The sequence below is a fragment of the Saccopteryx leptura genome, chromosome 5, assembly GCF_036850995.1.
Source record: "Saccopteryx leptura isolate mSacLep1 chromosome 5, mSacLep1_pri_phased_curated, whole genome shotgun sequence".
Lineage (NCBI taxonomy): Eukaryota > Metazoa > Chordata > Mammalia > Chiroptera > Emballonuridae > Saccopteryx > Saccopteryx leptura.
Window position 1 is genome coordinate 144,623,739 of NC_089507.1, and position 21,201 is coordinate 144,644,939.

General features: G+C 55.2%; 1 protein-coding gene across 2 annotated transcripts in view; it reads right to left on the reverse strand.

Annotated features, from left to right (window-relative positions):
• Positions 1–12,438, reverse strand: part of PXDN (peroxidasin) — a 67,668-nt gene extending 55,230 nt beyond the window's left edge. For both annotated transcript variants that reach the window (XM_066385785.1, XM_066385786.1), the window contains exon 1: positions 12,140–12,438. In XM_066385785.1, coding sequence (XP_066241882.1) covers positions 12,140–12,330 — 191 coding nt within the window. In that variant the 5' untranslated portion in view covers positions 12,331–12,438. The remainder of the gene's footprint in view (positions 1–12,139) is intronic.
• Positions 12,439–21,201: the final 8,763 nt, after the last annotated feature.

A 21,201-nucleotide genomic window follows, 5' to 3' on the forward strand; every position in this document is an offset into this window, starting at 1 on the left:
TTCCTGCAGCGAGGGGCATGCTTTTGGGAGTTCTGCCAAAAAATGGATCAATCGTGTTCCCACACTGGCTACACATCCCCAACGTGGCCTCGGGGGGCAGGCACCCCCCACCCCTGCAGCACACACCAGGCCCAGGGCGGATCCTGGCTCCACCAGGACAGATGGGTTCTTGCTTCTTGTTTCTCTAATGGCCTCAACCCAGGCTTGTGTTTAATTACTTCCACTGAGGAGATGGGTCAGAAAACAGAATCAATAAATGTCGATACCAGTTACTGTCTACCCAAGAGACTCTGAGCGCGTCTGGCCCAGGGGCGTCTAACACACACAGACCTCACATTTCCAGGAAGAGAAGACAAGCCCACCTGATGGCTGAATAAGAGACATTCTCAAAGTGCTCAGGGAGCTATACTCATCAACCAGAAGATGTCACAGGGCAAACGACATGTGAAACAGACAAGGAACGCAAAGGACTTCACAAGGGATGCAGCTGGGCTGAGCCATGTGGACGGGGCTTTTGAGGGACAGGACGGGCGAGGAGCCTTATGAAGAGAAGGAGGCCGCCCCTCTCAGAAGTCTCCTCCTTCCTCGTGACTGGGGCCCTTCCATGCCACCCGCTGCCTGCCTGCCTTCCCCGTGGCCCCCTGGGTGGTGTCTCCTCCCCCAGGGAAACGGACGCAGCACCCACGGTGTGCAATAACCGGGTCAGCCCCAGTATCAGTGCCAGCCAGGGAGGTTCCCTGGACGATCCCTCAAATCATTTTCCATTGGGCTATATTCTCTCAGGGACCAGCTGAAAAGGCTGATGGACAAAGCACCCTGAGAAACCTCAGAGGGATAAGAAGGCGGCTTCTATTAAGCCCTAAGGAAAACAATGAGGAAATTGGACATGAAAGCCAATGCATCCCGAGTCTGGGAGAAAAGAGGCTGAAACGGCGAGAAGATACCTCCTCCAACCCTCCAGCCAGGCTTCCCACCCCACTCCTGAGCCGTGAGGAGGGCAGGCAGCGGCAGGGACGGAGGTGTCAGGACAGAGGCACATTCTTGTCATGGTCCCACTGACACCCCCGGTGTGCTCACAGCCTGGCCCCTCCCGGATGGTGAGCCCAGGCAGCGGGGTCTAACGCCTGCAGCGCCAGCGTGCTTGCCCCTGAACAAGGATCTCAGGAGGGAGAGGTGACCAGTGGGCAGACAGATGAACGGGTAGCTGAGTGGACAGGCGACAGATGGGTGGATGGATAGATGGAAGGAGGGAGGAATGAATGGAGCGAAGGAGAGATGGATAGATGGGTGGAGACAGAATTCAAGGGTTGATGTGGTAGGTGGATGGGGTGACACAGGCACTGACCTAAGAAATTTATACAATGAAAAACACACACACAGAAAACAAATGCCCATGATTAATACAGTAGTTTCCTGTTGACATGCCAACACAGACATCCGGCACGTCTGCGTAAGTAATGATGACTAACCGTATCCACTTCAATTGCTATTTTTATAAAAGTTAAACCACTGCTCAGCTGGTTACAGAGTTTTAGAAACACTGTTTGGCCACAGGAAGTTCTCCTTCCCGACAGGCAGCCGGGAGCAGGAAGAAAAGCATAAACCCGAGGAGAGCTTCCTGCTAACATGCTCACTCCCGTGGTCCACGCTTCCTCCCATGCGTGTCTGAGCGAGAGCGCAGGGCAGTGCTGCTCTCTCGCTCATCTGAGCGCTCCTGTCACAGAGCGACCAAACCATCCCGTCTCCGCCGAGGTCGGCCTTCTCTTGACGTCGTCCAGGAAGCTCTGGCTTTCCAGTTTATTGTCCGTGATCACCACCACTGGACTCATGCCTGGCCGGCTGAAGGACAGCGGGGAAGGAGCCTCTAGAGGGCATGACCTGAGCAGCCCCGGCTGCAGGGGTGCCACCTGCACACGGGAAAACCATCCGCTCCTTGAACGGCTGCGTCTACCCTGCAAGGGAAACTGCATCTAAACGCATGAAATCCCTGCTGGCCCGAGCGTCCTGTGGACATCGCCGCATCTGCTTCAATTCCAGCTCAGAGCAACGGGCCGCTGTGCCCTGGGAGCTCAGGTCCTCCCTGCCCAAGGGGACATGCACAGTCTACCAGCCCGCGGCCCCGCGGCTAGCCTCCCTGGGCTGGGCAGGGCTGCACTCCCTGCACTCCTCTGCTAGGCCCTGTAAATCCAGGTCATGGGAACAAAACAATAGCCTCCATTGCTGGGTCTGGGGCGGAGACTTAAGTACACATCCTTAATAATGTAAACACCCTGTAGGTGGGGAGCGAGGTGTCATCCGCACATGGTGCCCATCAGGGAAGCACAGGGCCGGAAGCCTGGTGTCAGGCAGACCACATGGATCCCACCGCGGGCTCCATTCACACCCTCAGTCAGAGAGGCTCGAGGCCGAGCCCTGCACATGCAGGATGCGCAGTCCTGGGACAACCCCCATCACACAGCACCCTGCGGCTTGCAGTGCAGGTTATAGAAATGTGCCATAACGTGAACCCAAGGCTACACACAATGGCATTCTGGAGGTCATACAAAGAAATGGCCCATAGTAAGAATTTGGCTTAATACATTTGCAATTCCACACAAATGTGTACTAGGAGACCATTAACAGTGATGGTGCCGACCTCCAGCTGCTGCAGAGACCACGGCCACAACGTGCAGGTTTGTCTATCTAATCACGCCTCTATCTCCTACCACCATCCATCCATATCTTCTCTCAAACAACACAGGATGCCAACTGTGACCCAAGCTTTTGAGACAGGAAATGGATAGATGACAGTTAGATGAATAGCTAGATAGGTAGTAGATATATAAAAAGCTGATGGATGGAAAGAGACAAAGAAGAGAAATGAAAGAGAGATACAGCAGAAAGACGGACGCAGATGCCAGGAGACATATAGGTCGCCAACAGGGGATCCCTGATAAACAGAGGTGAAGATAAACAGGCAGACAGACACGCTCACATCTGTGTACGTGAACTAATAAGCACATGTGTGCGCGCATCTGACAGTACGGTGACAATTTCCTTTAATGACGAAAATGTGATATTTTGTGTGCACTCACATTTTTCTGCCATGCACATACACAACTTGCATAAGAACACTGAAGTACGTTGTAAAAAAAAAGAATGAACAGGATGGCACGGTGACGTGGGTGAGGGCAGGCTTGTCAGCGTCCTGGGGTGACACTGCTCAGCCTCCACAGCCCACACGGGCCCACAGCTGGTGGGGGGCACACAGGCTCCAGGCAGGACCGGGGCTGACACCCCATGTAGGAGCCTCAGAAGCAGCTGGTTTCTGCTTCCCCGGAGCTGCGACCCCTTCCAGCACGAAGGCTCCTGCTGGTGTTTCTCCTCCGGGCCGCACACTGCTCCACCTGTCCCTTCCATCACCACCCAGGACCCAGGGACCCAAACCCACTCCGTGCCTTAGAGGAAGGTCTTAGGTAAGCAGCTGGCTCGCAGGAGACGTTGCTGAGCTGCCTGGCACCTGCCACAGACAACCGAGCCGCCGCCGCGGAGGATCCATGAACCAACACTACCCGCAAACAACACAATTCTTCTTGGAAGAGGGAGTGTCTGTTTAACCTGAGATGGTATTTGTTACAGCGCATGGTAGGAGCTGAACTGAGCCAGTCAGGGGACCCAGAGACAGTGGGGACAGTGACAGGCCCCGGGTCAGACCAGCCAGGCCCTCAGAGCAGAGAAACCAAGGGTCTGAAGGGACCGGTCATCGAGCACCTGAAGGTGCAGCATGGTCTGGCCGAAACTCATGAGCAGCTCAAACGTCCTTTCCCCAGCCCGGGCCCATCCCCAAAGCCCCTGCGTGCAGGCCGCGACAGGTGAGCAGGTGACCAGTGCCACCAGAGCCCGGGAGCAGCAGAGGCGTCACTCCCGGAACCGGCTCTGAGGCGGCAGAGGGGCAGGGAACCAGGGGAGAGCCCGGCCCCCAAGCTGATGGTGAGCCCTCTGGTCCCCACACTGCCCAGCTCTGTCTACGCAGCTACAAGGCAACTGCAGACCATGCGAAAGGAAGGGGTTCGGCTCCCCACACGCCAGCTCCATCAGGCACTGTGCCCGGCCTTGGTCGCAGGCCAGGTAACAGCAGAAGCCCAGGGACAGCTGCTCCTGCAGAGCACAGCTGGTCAGGCCTGAGCCGGGGGGTGGGGGCCTAACGTCATCGTTCTCACCCCCGCGACTGTGTGGCGTCTCGCAGCAGCTGCAGCTCAGCATCTGACCACGCTCCAAAGGCACGTGGAAGGCAGCTGGGTAGCGTTCTTAGTATCTTTGCGATCTAGACTTGGCCATGTGAATGTGGGCTCATTCTGTTCTAACCATTATTTACTTTTTACTCCTTTGTTGCAAAAGAATTTAAGGAGCTTTTTAAACTTAACCCCCCCCCCCCCCACACACACACCAAAAGGGCATGGGGACAGGGTGGGGTGAGCTTCTCTCAGGTCTGAAACAACCCAGAAGCTGGCAAAATGCAGGAAACCACAGTTTTCAAGATATCGCCCACCAGTCAACAGCGCCCACAACCCCCAAGAGATGGAAGACCAGTGAGGTGACCACACAACTGCCCAGGTCACTGCCTGAAGAGGATGCTGTGCGTCTGGGGAAACTGAGGCAGACAGAACTTGCAGGACAGAGATGGACGCCAATGGCTCTCAAGGGCAGGGAAAGGGGACTCTGAGGCCTGCCATGTCCAGATGAACCCTGACCAGTGCACGTGTGGACCACCAGGAGACAAGCGGAATCCAAAGCAGAAGAAAGGGGATTATATGAGGGTCAGAGCAGAAACCGACACAACAAAACAAAGCAACAGAAGAGAGGACCCACGGCTTTTGCAAAGATCACTAAAACTGATGAACCTGCAGGCAGGCGACGCAGAAATAAGGGAACAAGAGAGAAGACACAGCCCCCCAAGACCAGGGACAATGCGACACCACCACAGGGTCCCAGACGCTAGGAGGATGGCGAGGAACAGCCTTGTGACGACATCCAGTCAGCGTGTGTCCCAGACGAGCTTGCCGGGGACCATCTGGGGTAGCTCGCCCCGAGTTCACAGCTCCCCAGGAGGGCCCTCATTGAGTGGAGAAACTGAAATTGCCATTCAGTGTCTTCCCACATCCGGGAGGCATCGCTGGGAAGTCCCAGCAGACCCTTGGGGGGAACTAAGACGAGCTGGACTCATACTTTTTCAAAACACACTCATTAACTCGGTCCGCCAGGCAAGACACCCCCTGGTTTGCCAAAACCAGATAAAGTCATTCCGGGGGGTGGCCAAACCCTCCCCTGGTGGGCAGAGACAGCGCTCGCCACGGTCCAGGATGGGTGAGGGAGGCTCATTATCCTGATTGTGGCAATGGCTTCACAGAAAAGCTATGTGAAAACACCCCGGTGCACACATTAGGGACAGGCACCTGTCCCAACACTCACTGCGCTTCAGAGGCTTTTTCTTCTAACAGAAAATGTATCCAGCAGACAGAGGTCCAAACTGGGGACAACCAGCGGTGAAGCTGGTCTTTTGGACCTCGCCACAGAACCAGAGATGGCCCTGTGGGTCCCAGAGTGGGTGCGAGCAGGTGACCCCGGTGACCAGCCCTCTGCTCTGAGACAGGGCAGGGTTCTCTCTTCAATGTGCCAATTAGCAGTGGGCAGTCAGACCAGGGACAAAACCACCACTAACGTCTCCAATACGTCCCACGGGGAGGACAAGGCGCAACCTGGGGACCCGTGGAGGGCGGTCTGACTATCCTTTACCCAAGATCATCGATTGGGTGAGCTCTTGGGGAGGGGAGTTCAATGCCTTCCATTTCTCTGCCATTCAGAACGCTCAGGGAGAGGCAACCATGTCCAGAATAAAATGCTGGGCAAATTACAATGACCAGTGACCCCATATCAGAGCCAGGAAAGAGGCCCCGAGACCCAGCTCATGAAACAGCCCACAGTCTCACCAACCCACCGCCACTATGACCTACTATGACCTACGTTACAGGACTGAAATCCCTCTTAGGATCTGCTACGTTGTTTGTGGCATCTGAAGGGAGGAAAGTATCATTTGTGTTTTTCAAAATTAACTTCCAAGAGAGATTTTAAAGTAATGGGTACTATTTCACAATAATCATGCCTCGGATGAAACTCATCGGCTGGGACTCTGGCACAGAGAACAGATTGATGACGTTATTTTCAACACCACTGAAGCGTCCAGTCACCCCCCAGAGGGACAGAGGCGCCGCACCCGAGCTCAAGAATTCACCAGCACGATCAGGATCCCAGGGGATCCTGGCCCCACAGAACAGTAAGAGACGGAATGTTCTGACGATGCATGCAGGTACCCAATTCCGTAAAGCTTTGCCTTAACTGCTTTTACACTACACTTACCAATAAAAGGTATTTCTAAAAACTTTATGAATTGATTTTAGAGAGACAGAGACATTGATTTATTGTTCCACTCATTCCGGCATTCCTTAGCTAACTTTTGCAACGTGCCCTGACCGGGGATTGAACCCACAACCCTGGTGTGTTGGGATGACGCTCTAACAAACTGAGCTACCTGGGCAGGGCAGCAAAAAAGAGTATTTGACAACACACCTCATGGTCGTCTGTACCCCAAGGTGACATGATCGAAATGCTCAGTTGTCCTGGAGAACGTTCAGGGGACCTTGCACACACAGGAGGGCACTGTGGCCACCCGGAGACACACAGGAAAGAGGACGGAAACGGGGCCCAGGTCCCTGATGCCCAGCCTGGCCCAGCCCCTGGCTGCGGACGGTGCCAGGGCCCCCACTGGCCCGCACGCTCCCCAATGGCATCCACTTCAGGCTCTTCCTGTTGTGAAGGGCGCCCATCCAGTCAAAACGGAAAAACCTCCCTCATGGCCCTGGGACTCCGAATGGGGCTGGGCGGTCGGACCAACTCTCACCTAGTTTCAGACCGATGAGGACATAGGCTGGGGAGCCTGGAATCTGTCATTGCTTTCTGTTGACATTTTTAACTCTGAACCTCATCCAGTAAGCCCCACACCCACTTCTTGTCCTAAAACACCCTGTTGGCTCTGGGAAGCCAGAAGCCCCCCACTCTTGCTGGCCTTCAGCCAGGCCGCAGAGCCAGTGGCCTCAGGCCCAGCGGGCAAGACCTGTGCCCCACGTGGGGTGGGGGGCTGACCACGGCCCGCTCCCCAGGACTCACACGTGGGCACCGACCCCTTCATTCTTCTGAAGCACCGGCCCTCAGAAGGGGAGCCAACAGCGACCCATACTCACTATTCAGGGAAACTGAGTCACAGGACTGCATGGAGAAGGGAGCTTGGGCTCCAGCCGAACTGCAGCAAGATGGCGGCGGCCAGCCCCGGGGAGGCGGCCAGCGTGAAGTCTCCAGTTGCAGCTGCCCCCAGCTCACGAAAACCCGGGCGGGAGGGCGCGTCAACATGCAAGATGAGGCTGGACCACCACCTCCTCACTTCCCAGACATATGTTTTCACACAGTGACGTGGGTCTGACAACCACGTCACACTCACACGTCTTGAGAATAGCGAAGTCCCTCCGAGCACAGCCCGGTGCGCACCTGATCGTGACGGCCGCCCTCCCTGCTGCACCGAGTGGGTAGGAAGCATACGGCTGTCATTGTGTGAAGATCAAATACAGCTACGGGGGAGAGGGGTACATCTGAAACCAGAGTGTCCAGCCCTGTACAAGCAACGTTGTCCCACTTCCTACATACCTGTGACAGTTTAACTTATAAATTAGGTGTAGTAAGAGATTAACAATAACTAATAATAAACCAGAACAATTAGGCCCTGGCTAGTGGCTCAGTGGATAGAGCACCAGCTCTGCATATGAACGTCCTGGGTTTGAATACCTGTCAGGGCACATAGGAGAAGCAATCACCTGATTCTTTCCCCCTCTCTCTTTTCCCCTCCGACAGCCAGTGGCTCGACTGGTTCAAGTGTAGGCCCTGGGTGCAGAGGATAGCTTGGCTGGTCTGAGTGCATCAGCCTCAGGCACTAAAAACAGCTCAGCTGATTTGAGCATCAGCCCCAGATGGGGTTGCCGGGTTCCTGGTTGGGGCGCATGTGGAAGTCTGTCTCATTATCTCCCCTCCTCTCACCTAAAAACAAACAAACAAACAAACTAAAAACTAGAACAATGACAACATTATACTGTAGTAATAGTTGTTACTACAGGTTTCTGTCAAATTATTTTTCAAAGCAATCATCTTGAACTTGGAAGATGCACTTCCGGCTTCTCTTTGGCACATCTGAACAGCCGGCCTCACTACTCTTGTGCTTTGGGGCCATGATTAGGTAAAATAAGGGTGACCTGCGCACAAGCCCTGTCTTACAGTGACGGTTGACATAACCACTGAGAAGGCTACTGAGTGACTAATGGGGCGGGGGTGGGGGCGACGACAGCGGATGAATCAGGTCTCCAGGAGGATAGAGTGAGACTTCATCAGGAGACTCAGCACAGCAGCTATTCAGAACTTATGGTTTCTTTCTAGAATTTTCCACTGAGCATTTTCAGATTGAGGCTGAACCATGGGTAACTGAAACCCCAGAAAGCCCAACAGCAGATAAGGGGGTTACTGGACCAATCCGCCTGCGAATTTAAAAACATCACAGTACTTTTCAAACACACCTGAGCTGTGACACTATGTATTTTGATTTCATTGTAACGGGGAATTTAAAGTGAAGTGGAAATCTTTCACTTAAGCCAAAGGTTCCGTGTTACTGACTGCCATCCCCTCAAGCACGAGTGTCCTGCAGAGCCAAAGAGACCCAGGCGGCCTTCACAGCTGCTGACCTTGTAAATCGGGGCCAAAGCTGAGGGTCAGCTGGGGGGGGGGGAGGGGTTTCCTGTGAGGCCAGACGGGGTGTGAGGGCCTTCCCAGCACACAGGGCTCTCAAATGCCCCCCGCCACGCATCCCTACCTCCACCTGCCCTGTGCAAAGGGAAGCAGTGGGAATTGGATTCTTCTGATGCCAGGTCTGGGGCAGGAATCCCAGGGAGGCTGGTGAGCAGGGAAAGCTTGGTTTTGGGGACCAGTCTCCCAGGAGCAAGGTGGGAACACCAGGGCCTTCTACTTGTGTGGACATGGACCTCACGACAAGGCCCACTCACCCAGAGGTGCAGGGTGCCCAGAGTCCACTGCACCCACCTCCTGCGTCCACACGGCGCACACTCTCATCACCATGTCACAGGCTCTGGCGCTCTGGGCCCGCCTGACCAGTTGCTCCTGGAGGTAGGAACCAGAACAGGGCACAGTTCCCCAACACTCAGGAGGTGATCAGAAAACGAAGGAGTAGCTGTCTGGCGACAGATGGTGGCCCAGAGGGGACTCCCCAGACGCTGCCACTCTGTGACGTCACCTTCCCGGGCCGTCCCGTGCACACCCCCAGGTTCCTCCTGCACCACGGTCACACGGACGCCATCTGGGATACATCAGCAGCTTTGGTCTGACCGGGACTGTGCAGTGCGTTTTGGTTCTGAAGAGCTGATGCCCATGACCTCACAGTGGAGGGGTGGACGTGCAGGCATGAGGGGGCAGAGGCCCAGGACCCAAGCAGAGTGACAAGAGGAAGACATGATGGAACCAGGAAAAACGTCCTTCCATATGAGCTTTTTATTATTGCGGTGACAAACGTCTACTTCAGTGTTGAACAGAATATAGTATTCAAAATACAGACTTCTTTGCCTGGCCTGAGGCGGTGCAGTGGACAGAGCCTTGCCCTGGGACGCTAAGGTCGCCGGTTTGAAACCCTGCACTTGCCTGGTCAAGGCATATATGAGAAGCAAGCAATGAACAACTCAAGTGAAACAATTATGAGTTGATGCTTCTCACTCCACGCCCCCCTCTTCTTTCTGTAAAAATCAATAAATAAAATCTTTCTTTTTTTTTTTTTTTTAAAAAAAAGGACTTCTGAGCTGATTGAAAAGGACACAGATGCTCAAGGTGCCTCTGTGGGCGGGGAGGTGGAGGGGTGGTTTGCTAGCCCCCCCCCCCAGCCCAGCGGGTCTCGGGATGGCGGCCGCTGCGTCCAGAGCTTCCTTCCCTTCCCGCTTTCCAATCTGCGTGAACCCAAGGGTCACCCCAAACCTGAGTCACAGGTGGTCTTAGACCAGCCCAACCTTGGATCCAAACTGACCAGTATCAGGTCCAGTGTGAACACAACCCGACAGTGTGGGGAGAAGACTGGTGCCTCCCAGAGACTGATTCAATCTCTTGGGCCTGGCAGGGGGCGGGGGTGGGGCATGAAAGCAAGGAGATGATGCGATCAATGGGGCAGCCTAACTTGGGGGCAAAGTTGCCAGTTTCTACCAAATAATTTTTTTAAGAAACAGGAAGGAGAGGAGTGGAGAAGCGTCAGCTCGTAGCTGCGACTCTTTAGTTCCTTGACTACTTCTGACATTTGCCTTGAGGGAGGGGACTTCTAGCGGAGCCAGTGACGCCTTGCTCAAGCCAGCGACCTTGGGCTTGCAACCAGTGACCTTGGGCTCAAGCCAGCAACCTTTGGGCTTCAAGCCAGTGACCTTTGGGATCTGTGAAATGTTCCACAGTCAGAACTTGTCTCACCTAGACTTAGTGTGCTCATTCCAGGTGTCCACACTGGCTGGCAGGACAGGCGGTCCCTCTCCCTTTCATGAACTGGGTTTGCACAGCTGTGAAACCCGGTTCCACTGGGATGTGGTCACTCAGCGTCTCTTCGCTTCACACACAGAGTGGGATACCAAGCCCTGTCACTGCCAACATTCATCAGAGAACTCCAGAAACCCAGGAAAGCACAGGTGCAAATTTATGCAAATGAGTGCTTTCCGGAGGGCGGGTGGGTAGGCTGTTCTGTCTCTCTCCAGCCCTCCCCTACACTGCAGCTCTGGCATTTTACACTATTGTTCTTTTTAAAAAGCAATGAAGAACTGCGGGCAGAGCGCAGAACAAGCATTCGACATTGGCCAGATGTAAAAAAAAACGGCGCCGGGGTCCAAGTCTGTTCCACTAACTCACTAAATGAAGTTATTATCTGCATCCAGAAAACTTTCCTCTGGTTTGGGGTTCTCCAGGCGGCCGCGAGGCCGAATTTCCGACTCAGGAACAGTTTCTCCGCCGAAAACTCCCACCGAGACCCTGAAGGCAGCGGCCCATAGGCGAGGGTCCAGCCCGCACTTTGAGAAGTAGGAGCGCTGACCGCCCGCTTCCTGAATAGTTTTACTAAGAATTTTACAACTTCTGCAGGTCTCGCGGAGGAGCCAAAAGCACTCAGCTCGGCGCGGAGAAGTGGAAACTATTTTTGGCATCCACAAGGGCGGCTGCAGGACGCGGAGCGCAGCCCGTGCCTGAAACGCTCGTTCGCCCGCCCTCCCATCCAGTAAGTCCTTATCAGAACTCGCGTCTGCACAATCTGGAGGCCCCGGGGCCCCGCGTCCAGGGACGGAATTTGGCCTCCGGGCTGCGGGAGGGTCCACAGGGGATCAGGGCCCGCGGAGAGGCCTCGAGCGCGGATTTTGCGCGGACGGCGGCGCCAGGACTGGCTAAGTTTGGCCCACCCGCGGCGCCCGGCGGAAAGTCACTGGGACCCCAGCTGTACAGGTCACTAAGACCAGCCCCGCGGCCCCTTCCGAAGGCCCCGTGCGCCCAGGGCGCCGGGAAAGCCCGAGAGATCCCTGCACCCCGCGGGGCCGGGACACGCCGCGGGCTGATACGGGGGACGGAGCGGTGGGGACTCGGGTAGTGAGGATCCCGGAGGAGGAAGAGAGGGGGGACGCGGAGGAGGGAGAGGGGAGGAGCAAGAGGAAGAGGGGAGACGGAGAGAGTGGGAGGACGCACCAAAAAAGGGTGGGGGGGGGGGGCGGTGAGCGAGCGGGAGGGTGCCGCGCCGAGGCGAGCCGAGTGGGGCTTTCCCTGGCGGCTCCCGACGACTCCCCCGGCCAGCGGGAGATCCTGAGCTCCGAACAAAGGCGGCTTCGGAGGCCGCGCTCCGCGCCCAGGTTCGCCCTCCACGCCCCAAACTAGCGCGGACAAAAGCCAGCGGGCCCCACCCGGCCCCCGAAACCCGATTCTCCCCCGGTCTCCACGTCCCTCCGGCCACGACCGCGGACTATCTGCGTCCCTGGCCCAGGCCCCACGCACTCACAGGATGGAGGTCTGGGGCGCCACGGTGGGCACGGCCTCCAGCAGCAGATGCATGCAGCGCACGGTGCTGCGGAAACACAGGCAGCGGCTCGGGCACCCGACTCCCGGCCTCTGGGCCACTGCGGCCGGCACCGCCCAGCCCAAGTACAGCACGAGCGCCAGCAGGCAGGGGTGCGCGGGGCGCACGGCCATGGCCACGGCGCGCACCGAGGTGAGGACGCACGGACCGACCGCGGAGGCCCCGGCGGGTCCCTGGCCGGCTCCGGACTGCGCACGCCCGCCAGCCCGGCCGCAGCCCACTTCCCAGCTGTGCGGGGGGCGGGGGGCGCCAGCTGTGCACATGCGCGCGACTCCTCCCTTCCCACCCCCATCTCCCCAAGGGCAGGGGCGGGGCGAGGACCTCCGCCCGCGGCGTCCGCCCACTGCACTTTCCTCCAAGCCGAGGGCCTCCCTGAGGGACCAGGGTTTGAGTTTCAGATTTGCACTCGGAAGCTGGAGGCCTTGGCCAAGCTGCCCCACCTCACCTAGCCGCGGTTTCCACATGTATCTGAGGGAATTTTGTTGTTTTATGAAACACTTTTAGAGCGCTTACTATGTTCCAGGCACGGTTCCAAGCTGTTGCTCCCTTCTCCCTCTTTCTCTGTCTCCCTCCCTGTCTCTGTCTCTCTTTCTCTACACACACACACACACACACACACACACACACACACTCACAGTTGGGAACCATGCCTGAGACCTGAGGCCTGTTAGCTATCCACCTTCTGTGCCTGCCCACCCCAGGGAATTCTAGGAACAGAGACAAGTGGGCAGAGCGCTGGGCCAGTGCTGGCCAGGTGGACGCTGTGTCCTGTAGTTCCTTCCCCTGTGTCCACAGAAGCAAACCCTCAGGCCACCACAGTAGGACTTGTGTGAAGCCACCAATGGTGCAGCAGACTCTGTGGGAAGAAGGGAAGATGCTGATTACAGATACTTAGGTTTTTAGTTGCGTTCTACACATATTTTCTGGGATGGCCTGTCCCACCTGCTTGACAGAGGCCAGAGAACATGTCACAGCTTTGACATTGTGACCTCCCTGTCCAGACATCTCCAGGCCCCTCCAGGCTAAGCGGGAGCCCCCAGCCTGTCCAGTGCACCTCTCAGTGGGCTATCAGCCTCCCTTTTCAGGGCGGCTGCCACCCCCAACCGTGGGGGGGTGGATTTCGGGGGCTGTTTGCTGGGCTATGGCGCCCAGTGATGGAGCGAACACTGATCCAGGTGTCAGGCTGGAGGCATTTTATAGCTGGGATTAACGTTGGTTAACCGGACAGTCAGGGCCGGTAAGTAAAGACCACCTTCCATCATGTTGGTAAGCCTCAGCTTACCTGTTTAAGGTCTTCAGAGTGAAAACTGAGGTTTCTCAGAGAAAGGGTCAGCTTCTGCCTGATCCTGGTCTGCTCGCTGCCCTGAAGGTTTCAGACCGACCTGTCAGCCCCCAGGGTTGCATGAGCAAATTCATTAAAACCCATCTATCTATTCTTCCCTCCTTCCTTTCTTCCTGCCTTTCTCCTGTCCGTCCATACATCCATCCATCCCTCTATCCGTCCATCACCCATCTGTTCACCTGCCCATCCAGGTGTGGTGACAGCTGTTGTTCTGAAGACCTCTGGCTGGCACACAGCCCCCGCAGTGCGTTGGATGAGGAGGTGGGGTGGGAGTTGGGGGCCACACCTACCAGGAGGAGGCCTGAAAGCAGTCCCTACTTTGAGCTGAATGTGTTTCCCTTGTCTTTGTTCATTATTTCCCTGCTGCTGCCCCCTAGAGGCCCACGGAGGCCTCACACCTCCAGGAGCCTGATCCTCCTCGGAGTGATCTGTGGGCAATGCAGCCACTGAAGTTTTCTGTTGCTGGAGACCCAGGTGAAACATTCCTGTTTCCCTTCAAAGACATGTTCCGCACCGGATGATCTTCCCCAGATACCGTTATCTGTCCTGCAGCAAACATGTCTTTTGGGTGTGTTTATGCTGAGCTACACTCTGTAGTCGCTCAGATTGCTGCAGGAGGAAGCAGGGCTCACCAGGGGAGAGGTGCTCTCTGGCCTTTGCTTTGGCTCCTGTTGGTACCCTCATTGACCAGTCAGGCGTGGCCCGGAGACCCCACAAACCCCAGGGTTGCTCCTGTTGGGGTGCTCAGCGCCAAGGCTGGTGCTCCGGCATTTAGTGTCTGAGCCCCAGATGTGCCTGTAGCAGGCATTACTGCCCCATTTTAGATGAAAACCCAGAAACCAAAGCTTAGGGGGATGAGTGACTTACAGGGAATCAGGGAGGCGGGGAGGGGCGTGTCACCAGGTACTAGGCACTGACCAGTGTCTCATGAGCGGACATGGGTGGCGACCCCTGACCTGCGCAAGGCTGCCGCACCCCTGCTATGCTGCTGGCACTCTGGAGAATGCGCGGACAGCAGGGGCTGCACCTGGAAAGGTCGAGACCTCTGTGCCTCAATCACCAGGGGGGCCAGCTGGCCCTGCCTGGGGCTGAACAGGTCAGCGGGCTGCCCGGCAACAGCCCCATGGAGAGCTTGACCCGGTTCAGCCAGCACCCTCAGACCTCTCTCCGGCTCTGATGATGGCCGGCCACCCCTGGTGCCCTTGATATTGGCACACTGAGTCTTGCCTCCGAGGTCAGGGCATTCGTGTGTGTCAGTCTTCACGCTGCCTTTCTGTGTGTCCAGCCATGGGCTTCGAGCCCATCCCAGTGGCCTCGTCCTAACTTAACTGATCACACCTGTGACAACCCTGTTTCCAGGTCAGGTGGCCTTCTGAGCTTGGGTCCTGGGGACACACGACGTGCAGGGAAACTCCAGATCCATGGCCTGGAGTCAGATTAGAGGCTAGTCTGCCTTGTGGGCTACAGCAAAGATCAAGAACAGAACGAGCCCTGGCCCGTTTGCTCAGTGGTAGAGCGTCGGCATGGCGTGTGGAAGTCCTGGGTTCGATTCCCAGCCAGAGCACACAGGAGAAGTGCCCATCTGCTTCTCCACCCCTCCCCCCTCTCCTTTCTTTCTGTCTCTCTCTTTCCCTCCTGCAGCCGAGGCTCCATTAAAGCAAAGTTGGCCCAGGCTATGAGGACGGCTCCACGGCCTCCACTTCAGGTGCTAGAATGGTTCCAGCCACAGAGGAGCAATGCCCCAGATGGGGAGAGCATCGCCCCCTGGTGGGCATGCCGGGTGGATCCCCGTTGGGCGCATATAGGAGTCTGACTGCTTCCCTGCTTCTAACTTCCGAAAGATACCAAGAAAAAAAAAAGAACAGAACGAAGCCTGGTTACTTTACGTTAAAAAAATATGGTGAGGGGTTGGTGCAGGGCTAGGCTGGCTCATCACGGAGGCACCCAGGGGCGGGAACCTGGAAGAACCAGGGCCCCACGGGAGCCTCCCCACCCCACCAAGGCCTTACAAGGCAATGACAGCCAAGGAACCCAGCCCCCATGGAAGAAGACCTATAACTGCCCCATGGAAGCAGGTGGGGGGCTTGGGGACCAACCTTTAGAGGCCAGGCTCCTGCAAGAAGGGGGAGGTAGTCCTAACTCCTGATGCTCTTCCTAGAAAGCAGTGTGGCTTATCAGCAGAGCACTCTGTGCCAAGCACTCAGCACACCTGCCCCTGGGCCTGCCCCCCCCCCCTTCTCTTAACTCTCATGGTGCATAACTGAGAGAAGCGGCCTGCTGGCTAGTTCTGCGGCAGCCAGGCCCCGGGGAAAGCTTGCTAGCGCAAATGAGGGTGGTTTTGCAGTGGGCGGTGGGGGGCACTGGGCATGCATCCTGGGCCCCAACGTCTGAAGGGCCCCACAAAACCCCAGCTTTACATTTTTTTCTAATGACATCAAGTTGATTTCCTATGTGCCATTTTAACATGAATAGTACCTAATATTTTTTATTTATTTAAAAATATGGTTAACATGTATTTTTATTTTCCTTGTTTCTCTTTTTTATTAAAGGCCCTGCGCCCGGGGCCTTAATCTGCCTCTGCACACAGAGGACACAGGGCGGAGGTCACTGCTCCAGTGGGGACTAAGGATCGTGGGTGCGGTGCCCGGGTGGGGCTGAGACACAGCACAGTGCACCCATTGGAGAACGAGACAGGTCAGGTCTGGCATCTGGGTTAGGACGTGGAAGAGGAGTCTCTCCTTACTCTGCAGGAATAATATAAATTTAAAACATGGCCGTGGCTAGTCGTCATGCTCTGCATCAGACACACCTAAAGTATTTAAGGACACATTTGAATCAACACTGCTTGGGATTCTGGGAAATATTTTTGGCAACGTAGCAAAGTCACAGAGCCACATCGAGCGAGCGTCTGAGCTGGACTGCAGCGGCCCCAGCGCTGGTGGCAGAGAGAGGCCTTGGGAGGCCGGCTGGTCCCGTGGCAACCGGCAGACCTGGTCATAGGGATGTGGCGGACAGTAGGAGACCGGGAGGCCCGGGGAACAAGCTCTGCACGGAGGTGCTCAGGGGACCAAGTCAAGACGACTTTACAAGTTGGCACCAGCAGATGCAGCTCCGAAGGAGCGGGGAATCTGTGAAGATTAATTAGCCTTGTACTTTCTAGAACCTTCTGTTGCAAATCTAGTGCCCTCTTCAGGGCCTTCGGTGTCTGTGCTCAGGAACGTACTTCTGTTAAATGGTAAGAAACACTGCAATTGGTTATTACTCATCTCAGATCTCTTCAGGTGTCTCCCCAGTGTCTCAGCTCAACCCCACGGTCAGTTGTGACATTGTATTATCTAAGCGTCTTTGCCCAGAAAGTGTCCAGAGTCAAATGAGAGGGAAACTCATCTGTTACTGCAGAAAGCTGGCAGTTATTTTAAGACTGTCTTCCCAGAACTTTGGGTACTTTCCCCACAGACGTTCTGTATGTGGGGTCACCATCACCTCTCAGAACTGGAGACAAATCGTCACTGTGCAAAGGGGACAGTCCACGGTTTTTATGTGACATTAATATTTCCGTCTTTGTCAGCTTGGGCTGAAGGAACAGGACACCACAGATAGGGTGGGGGTGGAGCAACAGACATTTCTGGGGCCACAGTTGTGGCAAATGAAAGTCAAGGCCAAGGCGCCCCTGACCCAGAATCTGGTGAGGACTGCTTCCAGGTTTGCAGACGGCCTATGGAGTGCATCCTCCTAGGGCTGGTGGGTGAAGGAAGGGAGGGAAGGAGGGGGCTAAAGAGAGACCTAGTCCTTCTATCTTTGCAAGGGGGCACTAATCTCAATATGGGGGCTCCGCCCTTGTGACCTCATCACTTTCCAGAGTCCCCTCCTCCTGACACTATCACGTTGAGGGGTTAGGTTTCAAAAACAAAATTTGGGGGGAAACACAACCATTTATTCCATAATAACTCCCAATAGGAAATGTAACAAAGAGCGAAAATAAGTGTGGGAAATGGACAGTGTCTTCGAATGTGCCAGTCCGTAGCCCAAGAGCTGACTGGCCCGGTTCTCTGACCGCACATCTTTTAGACTTCCATGTTATGATGGTTCCTTGACACCCTCCCTCACTCTGAGGACCATGTTTCTGAACCACCTTCTTGTAAATCAATGAATTTGAAGAATATTATACCAAAAAATAAGGAAGGAAGACCGGGACACATGTTTTCCGCTGTCATTGAAGTGAGATAGACACAGAAGGAGAGAAAGGGGCATCAGTGGCCCTGTCCTAACAGAGACTGCAGGGAGCATCGTTTAGTGTAAGGGTCCAGACCCCGCCAGGGACCCAGGGACCCCACTACAGACCCACATTTACTAGAAATGGACATGTTCAGAAGAGTAAACAGGTACACATTAGAATTTAGTAGAGTGTAAATAAACACTGTATCAAAATTTGGAAATGATAAACCTTTCCCTAAATAAGATCTAAACAAATTCCCTAAATCCATGCACATTACTGTCTCTCCACCAACATTTCTGCCATAGGAATGGACCCCCAATTTTTTTTTGTATTTTTCTGAAGTGAGAAGTGGGGAAGCAGAGAGACAGACTCCTATATGTGCCCAACCAGGATCCACCCGGCATGTCCACCAGAGGGCATTGCTCTGCCCATCTGGGGCATTGCTCCGTTGTGGCTGGAGCCATTCTAGCCCCTGAGGCAGAGGCCATAGAGCCATCCTCAGCGCCCGGGCCATCTTTGCTCCAATGGAGCCTTGGCTGTGGGAGGGGAAGAGAGAGACAGAGAGAAAGGAGAGGGGGAAGGATGGAGAAGCAGATAGGTGCTTCTCCTGTGTGCCCTGGCAGGGAATTGAACCTGGGACTTCCACACGCTGGGCCGATGCTCTAACCCTGAGCCAACTGGCCAGGATGAACCCCAAATTTTGTGCTAAAAATATCAATGATAAGTCCCACCTTTTTTAGGAGTGCATCTGTTTTAAAATGATGTGAAGCCACCTGCTGTCACCAGCTTTGATGTTTGTGGATTTTCATTTCAATAACTTTTCTCAGGGTAATGGACTATGTTTTAGCTAATACGGTTCCAAGTAGGCTTCAGGTACCAGTAACTCTTGGTTTATGAGGAAAGCCCTTCACCCTGATTTTTAGAGAATTTAACTAAAAAGGTTAAGAATCACACCAGTAGCTGATGCTGATAAGTGCTAATAGCATGATGAGTGGCCGCTGTCCCGTGGGGCAGTGGCTGCTTTACCTGGCCATCGGTTGTGCAGGACCCTGGGGCTCTGCCACTCAGTCTCCTGCGTCCACAGCTGTCCCAGGTTCCTGTCCCCCCTCCTGCCTCTGGTTACTTACCCACTGGGTCACGTCTCAGGGAGGAGTTGGCACCACCGGTGACGTGACAGGCGCCCATGGCACTCTGACCCGCTGCCCGTTCAGTCCTGCTCTGAGTGGAGGGTTGGATGGAGGCTGAAGTCTGGCTCACCAGTCTTGAATGATTCATTTTCCTGCTGTCTCCGCATACATGTGAGGAACACCCGGTGACAAACCTCAGTTTCTCTCCCTGTCATTGACCGTCCTCTGTGATGGGCCCAGCCAGGGATCTAGAGGATGGAGGGGAGGTTCCCTTCCGCCAGCAGCCGCTCCTCCTGGCGGCCATGTCCTCGTGGACCTACATTCCCTGGTCTGTGGGTTTCTATCAGGCAAACACCTTTGCCTCTGCCAGCTCCTCAATGAGGAGGACTTGGCGTGTGAAGGGTGTGCCAACTCCCAAGTCTCCCTCAGTGACCACAGGTGCGGCAGCCGGCCGTGCCACTCCCTCAGTGGGGTCACTCCTAGGAGAGGACAGACAGGGTCACACGCACTGGGCACCATCCGCCATCTGCCTGAGTTTATCGGGGTGGGATTCAGTCTTTGCTGATTTTCCATTTCCATTTTGTTCAGAGATGGTCCATACATGTCAGTGACCAGTGACCTCCCTGGTGTCATGTGACCGAAATGTGAAGACAAAGGGTGAGGGTGATTCCCCACTGACCGTATATTTACCCAGTTGCTCAGGATCCCTGGCCCTGCCTCTCTGGGCTGGGTTGAAAGGCCATAGAGCCATCCTCAGTGTCAACACTGTCTGGAGCCAGGAATGGGGAGGAGGGGCCTTACTCACCACTCACAGGGTGCTGACTGCTCACACATTTTCTGAGCAAAAATGGCGTCAAGTTACCTGCACAAGAAAGTGGGCTGGGGGGGGGTGAGGAGTGGGGGACAAGAGAAGCACTTTGTTGGCTCAGAACATCTAGTGTGACCGAGAAACAACCTCCTAGGAGGAAGGTGTGCAGCTGGACGTTGTCTCCTCTTCCACCAGGCCTGCAGAGGGGCTGGAGGCCAGCAGGGGCCCTGCCTCCCCTCTGTGCGGTGACTTGTGTCCTCTCTGCTGTGAGCTCTGTGGACTCTGTGTCGCAGGCCATGGGGCACTCCAGAGCCTCCTCTCAAACCCACTAGCATCCCCATACGACTCAGCCTTTTTTTTAATTTAAACATTCATGTCTTGACCTGCCTGAGCAGCATTGTCCTGATACACCAAGGTTATGGGTTTGATACCCTGGTCACGACACATGCAAGAATCAACCAGTGAATGCATAGATAAGTGGAACAACAGATCTATGTTTCTCTATCCCCCCCGACCACAGCTTCTCTCTCTCTAAAAATCAATCAATCAATCAATCAGTCATGTCTTTGTCCAGGCTGAGATGTAACCATAGTCTTCCGTTTGGGGACTTGCAGGGCAACATGAAGACACGGCCGGCCAGTCTTGGACAGAGGACCTGGGGGGTGGATCAGGACACAGCGCTGACCTTGTCTTTGTTGCCCCATCAACCCGGAGATATTTGCTTTCTGGTCTTTCTGCCTCCTCTTTCTCCCCATGTTTTGGGGAGGAGCTTCTTCCCAGGGGTCTTGCTTTGCGGCTCACCAGAAACCGGGGGCATCTTGGCAGACATCTCTTGTGTGCGGGCGTGGGCATGAGGGTGTGCTCCCCCGCGCGCACTCACACGGGTAGGTAGCCTGGCGGGCCCATGTGGTTGTCAGCGATGACACTCATCAAACTGATCTGAACTCACTGCCACTGAGCTGCTTCTGAGTGTGTTAATAATTCTGTGTTCTGCACTAGGCTGTTCAGTTTGTCACGAGCAGCTCATGAACACATCTGCACGACGCTCACGCTCACCAGGACAGCTCCTTGGGCTCCTACCTTGTGCCACTTACCACTCTGCCAGCCCCATATCTGGGCTGTTTTCCTCTATTTCTGTGCATTTGCTATTGGAATCACTGGGTTAAAAATTTTAAATTTTGTAAGGTTTTTGACATTGTTGCTACACTGCATTCTAAAATGTGTATATGACACTCAGCCATGTTGCTCCTGAGGGGAAAAAGCCACTTAGTAATCCCAGCGGCACACCTGAGTGGCGGCAGGAGTCTCACCTGCTCTGACTGCATTTGCTCCTCAGACAGGGGAGCCCCTCGCACGCACGAGCCTCAGAGCTCCACCCTCGCGGGCCCCTGACCGACCGCGTTCCTGACTATGACGCAGTGAGTGAAGACGAAGATCCCGGTTAGAGACCCATCGTGCTACAAATGTGGCAACACCTTTTTTATTTAGAGT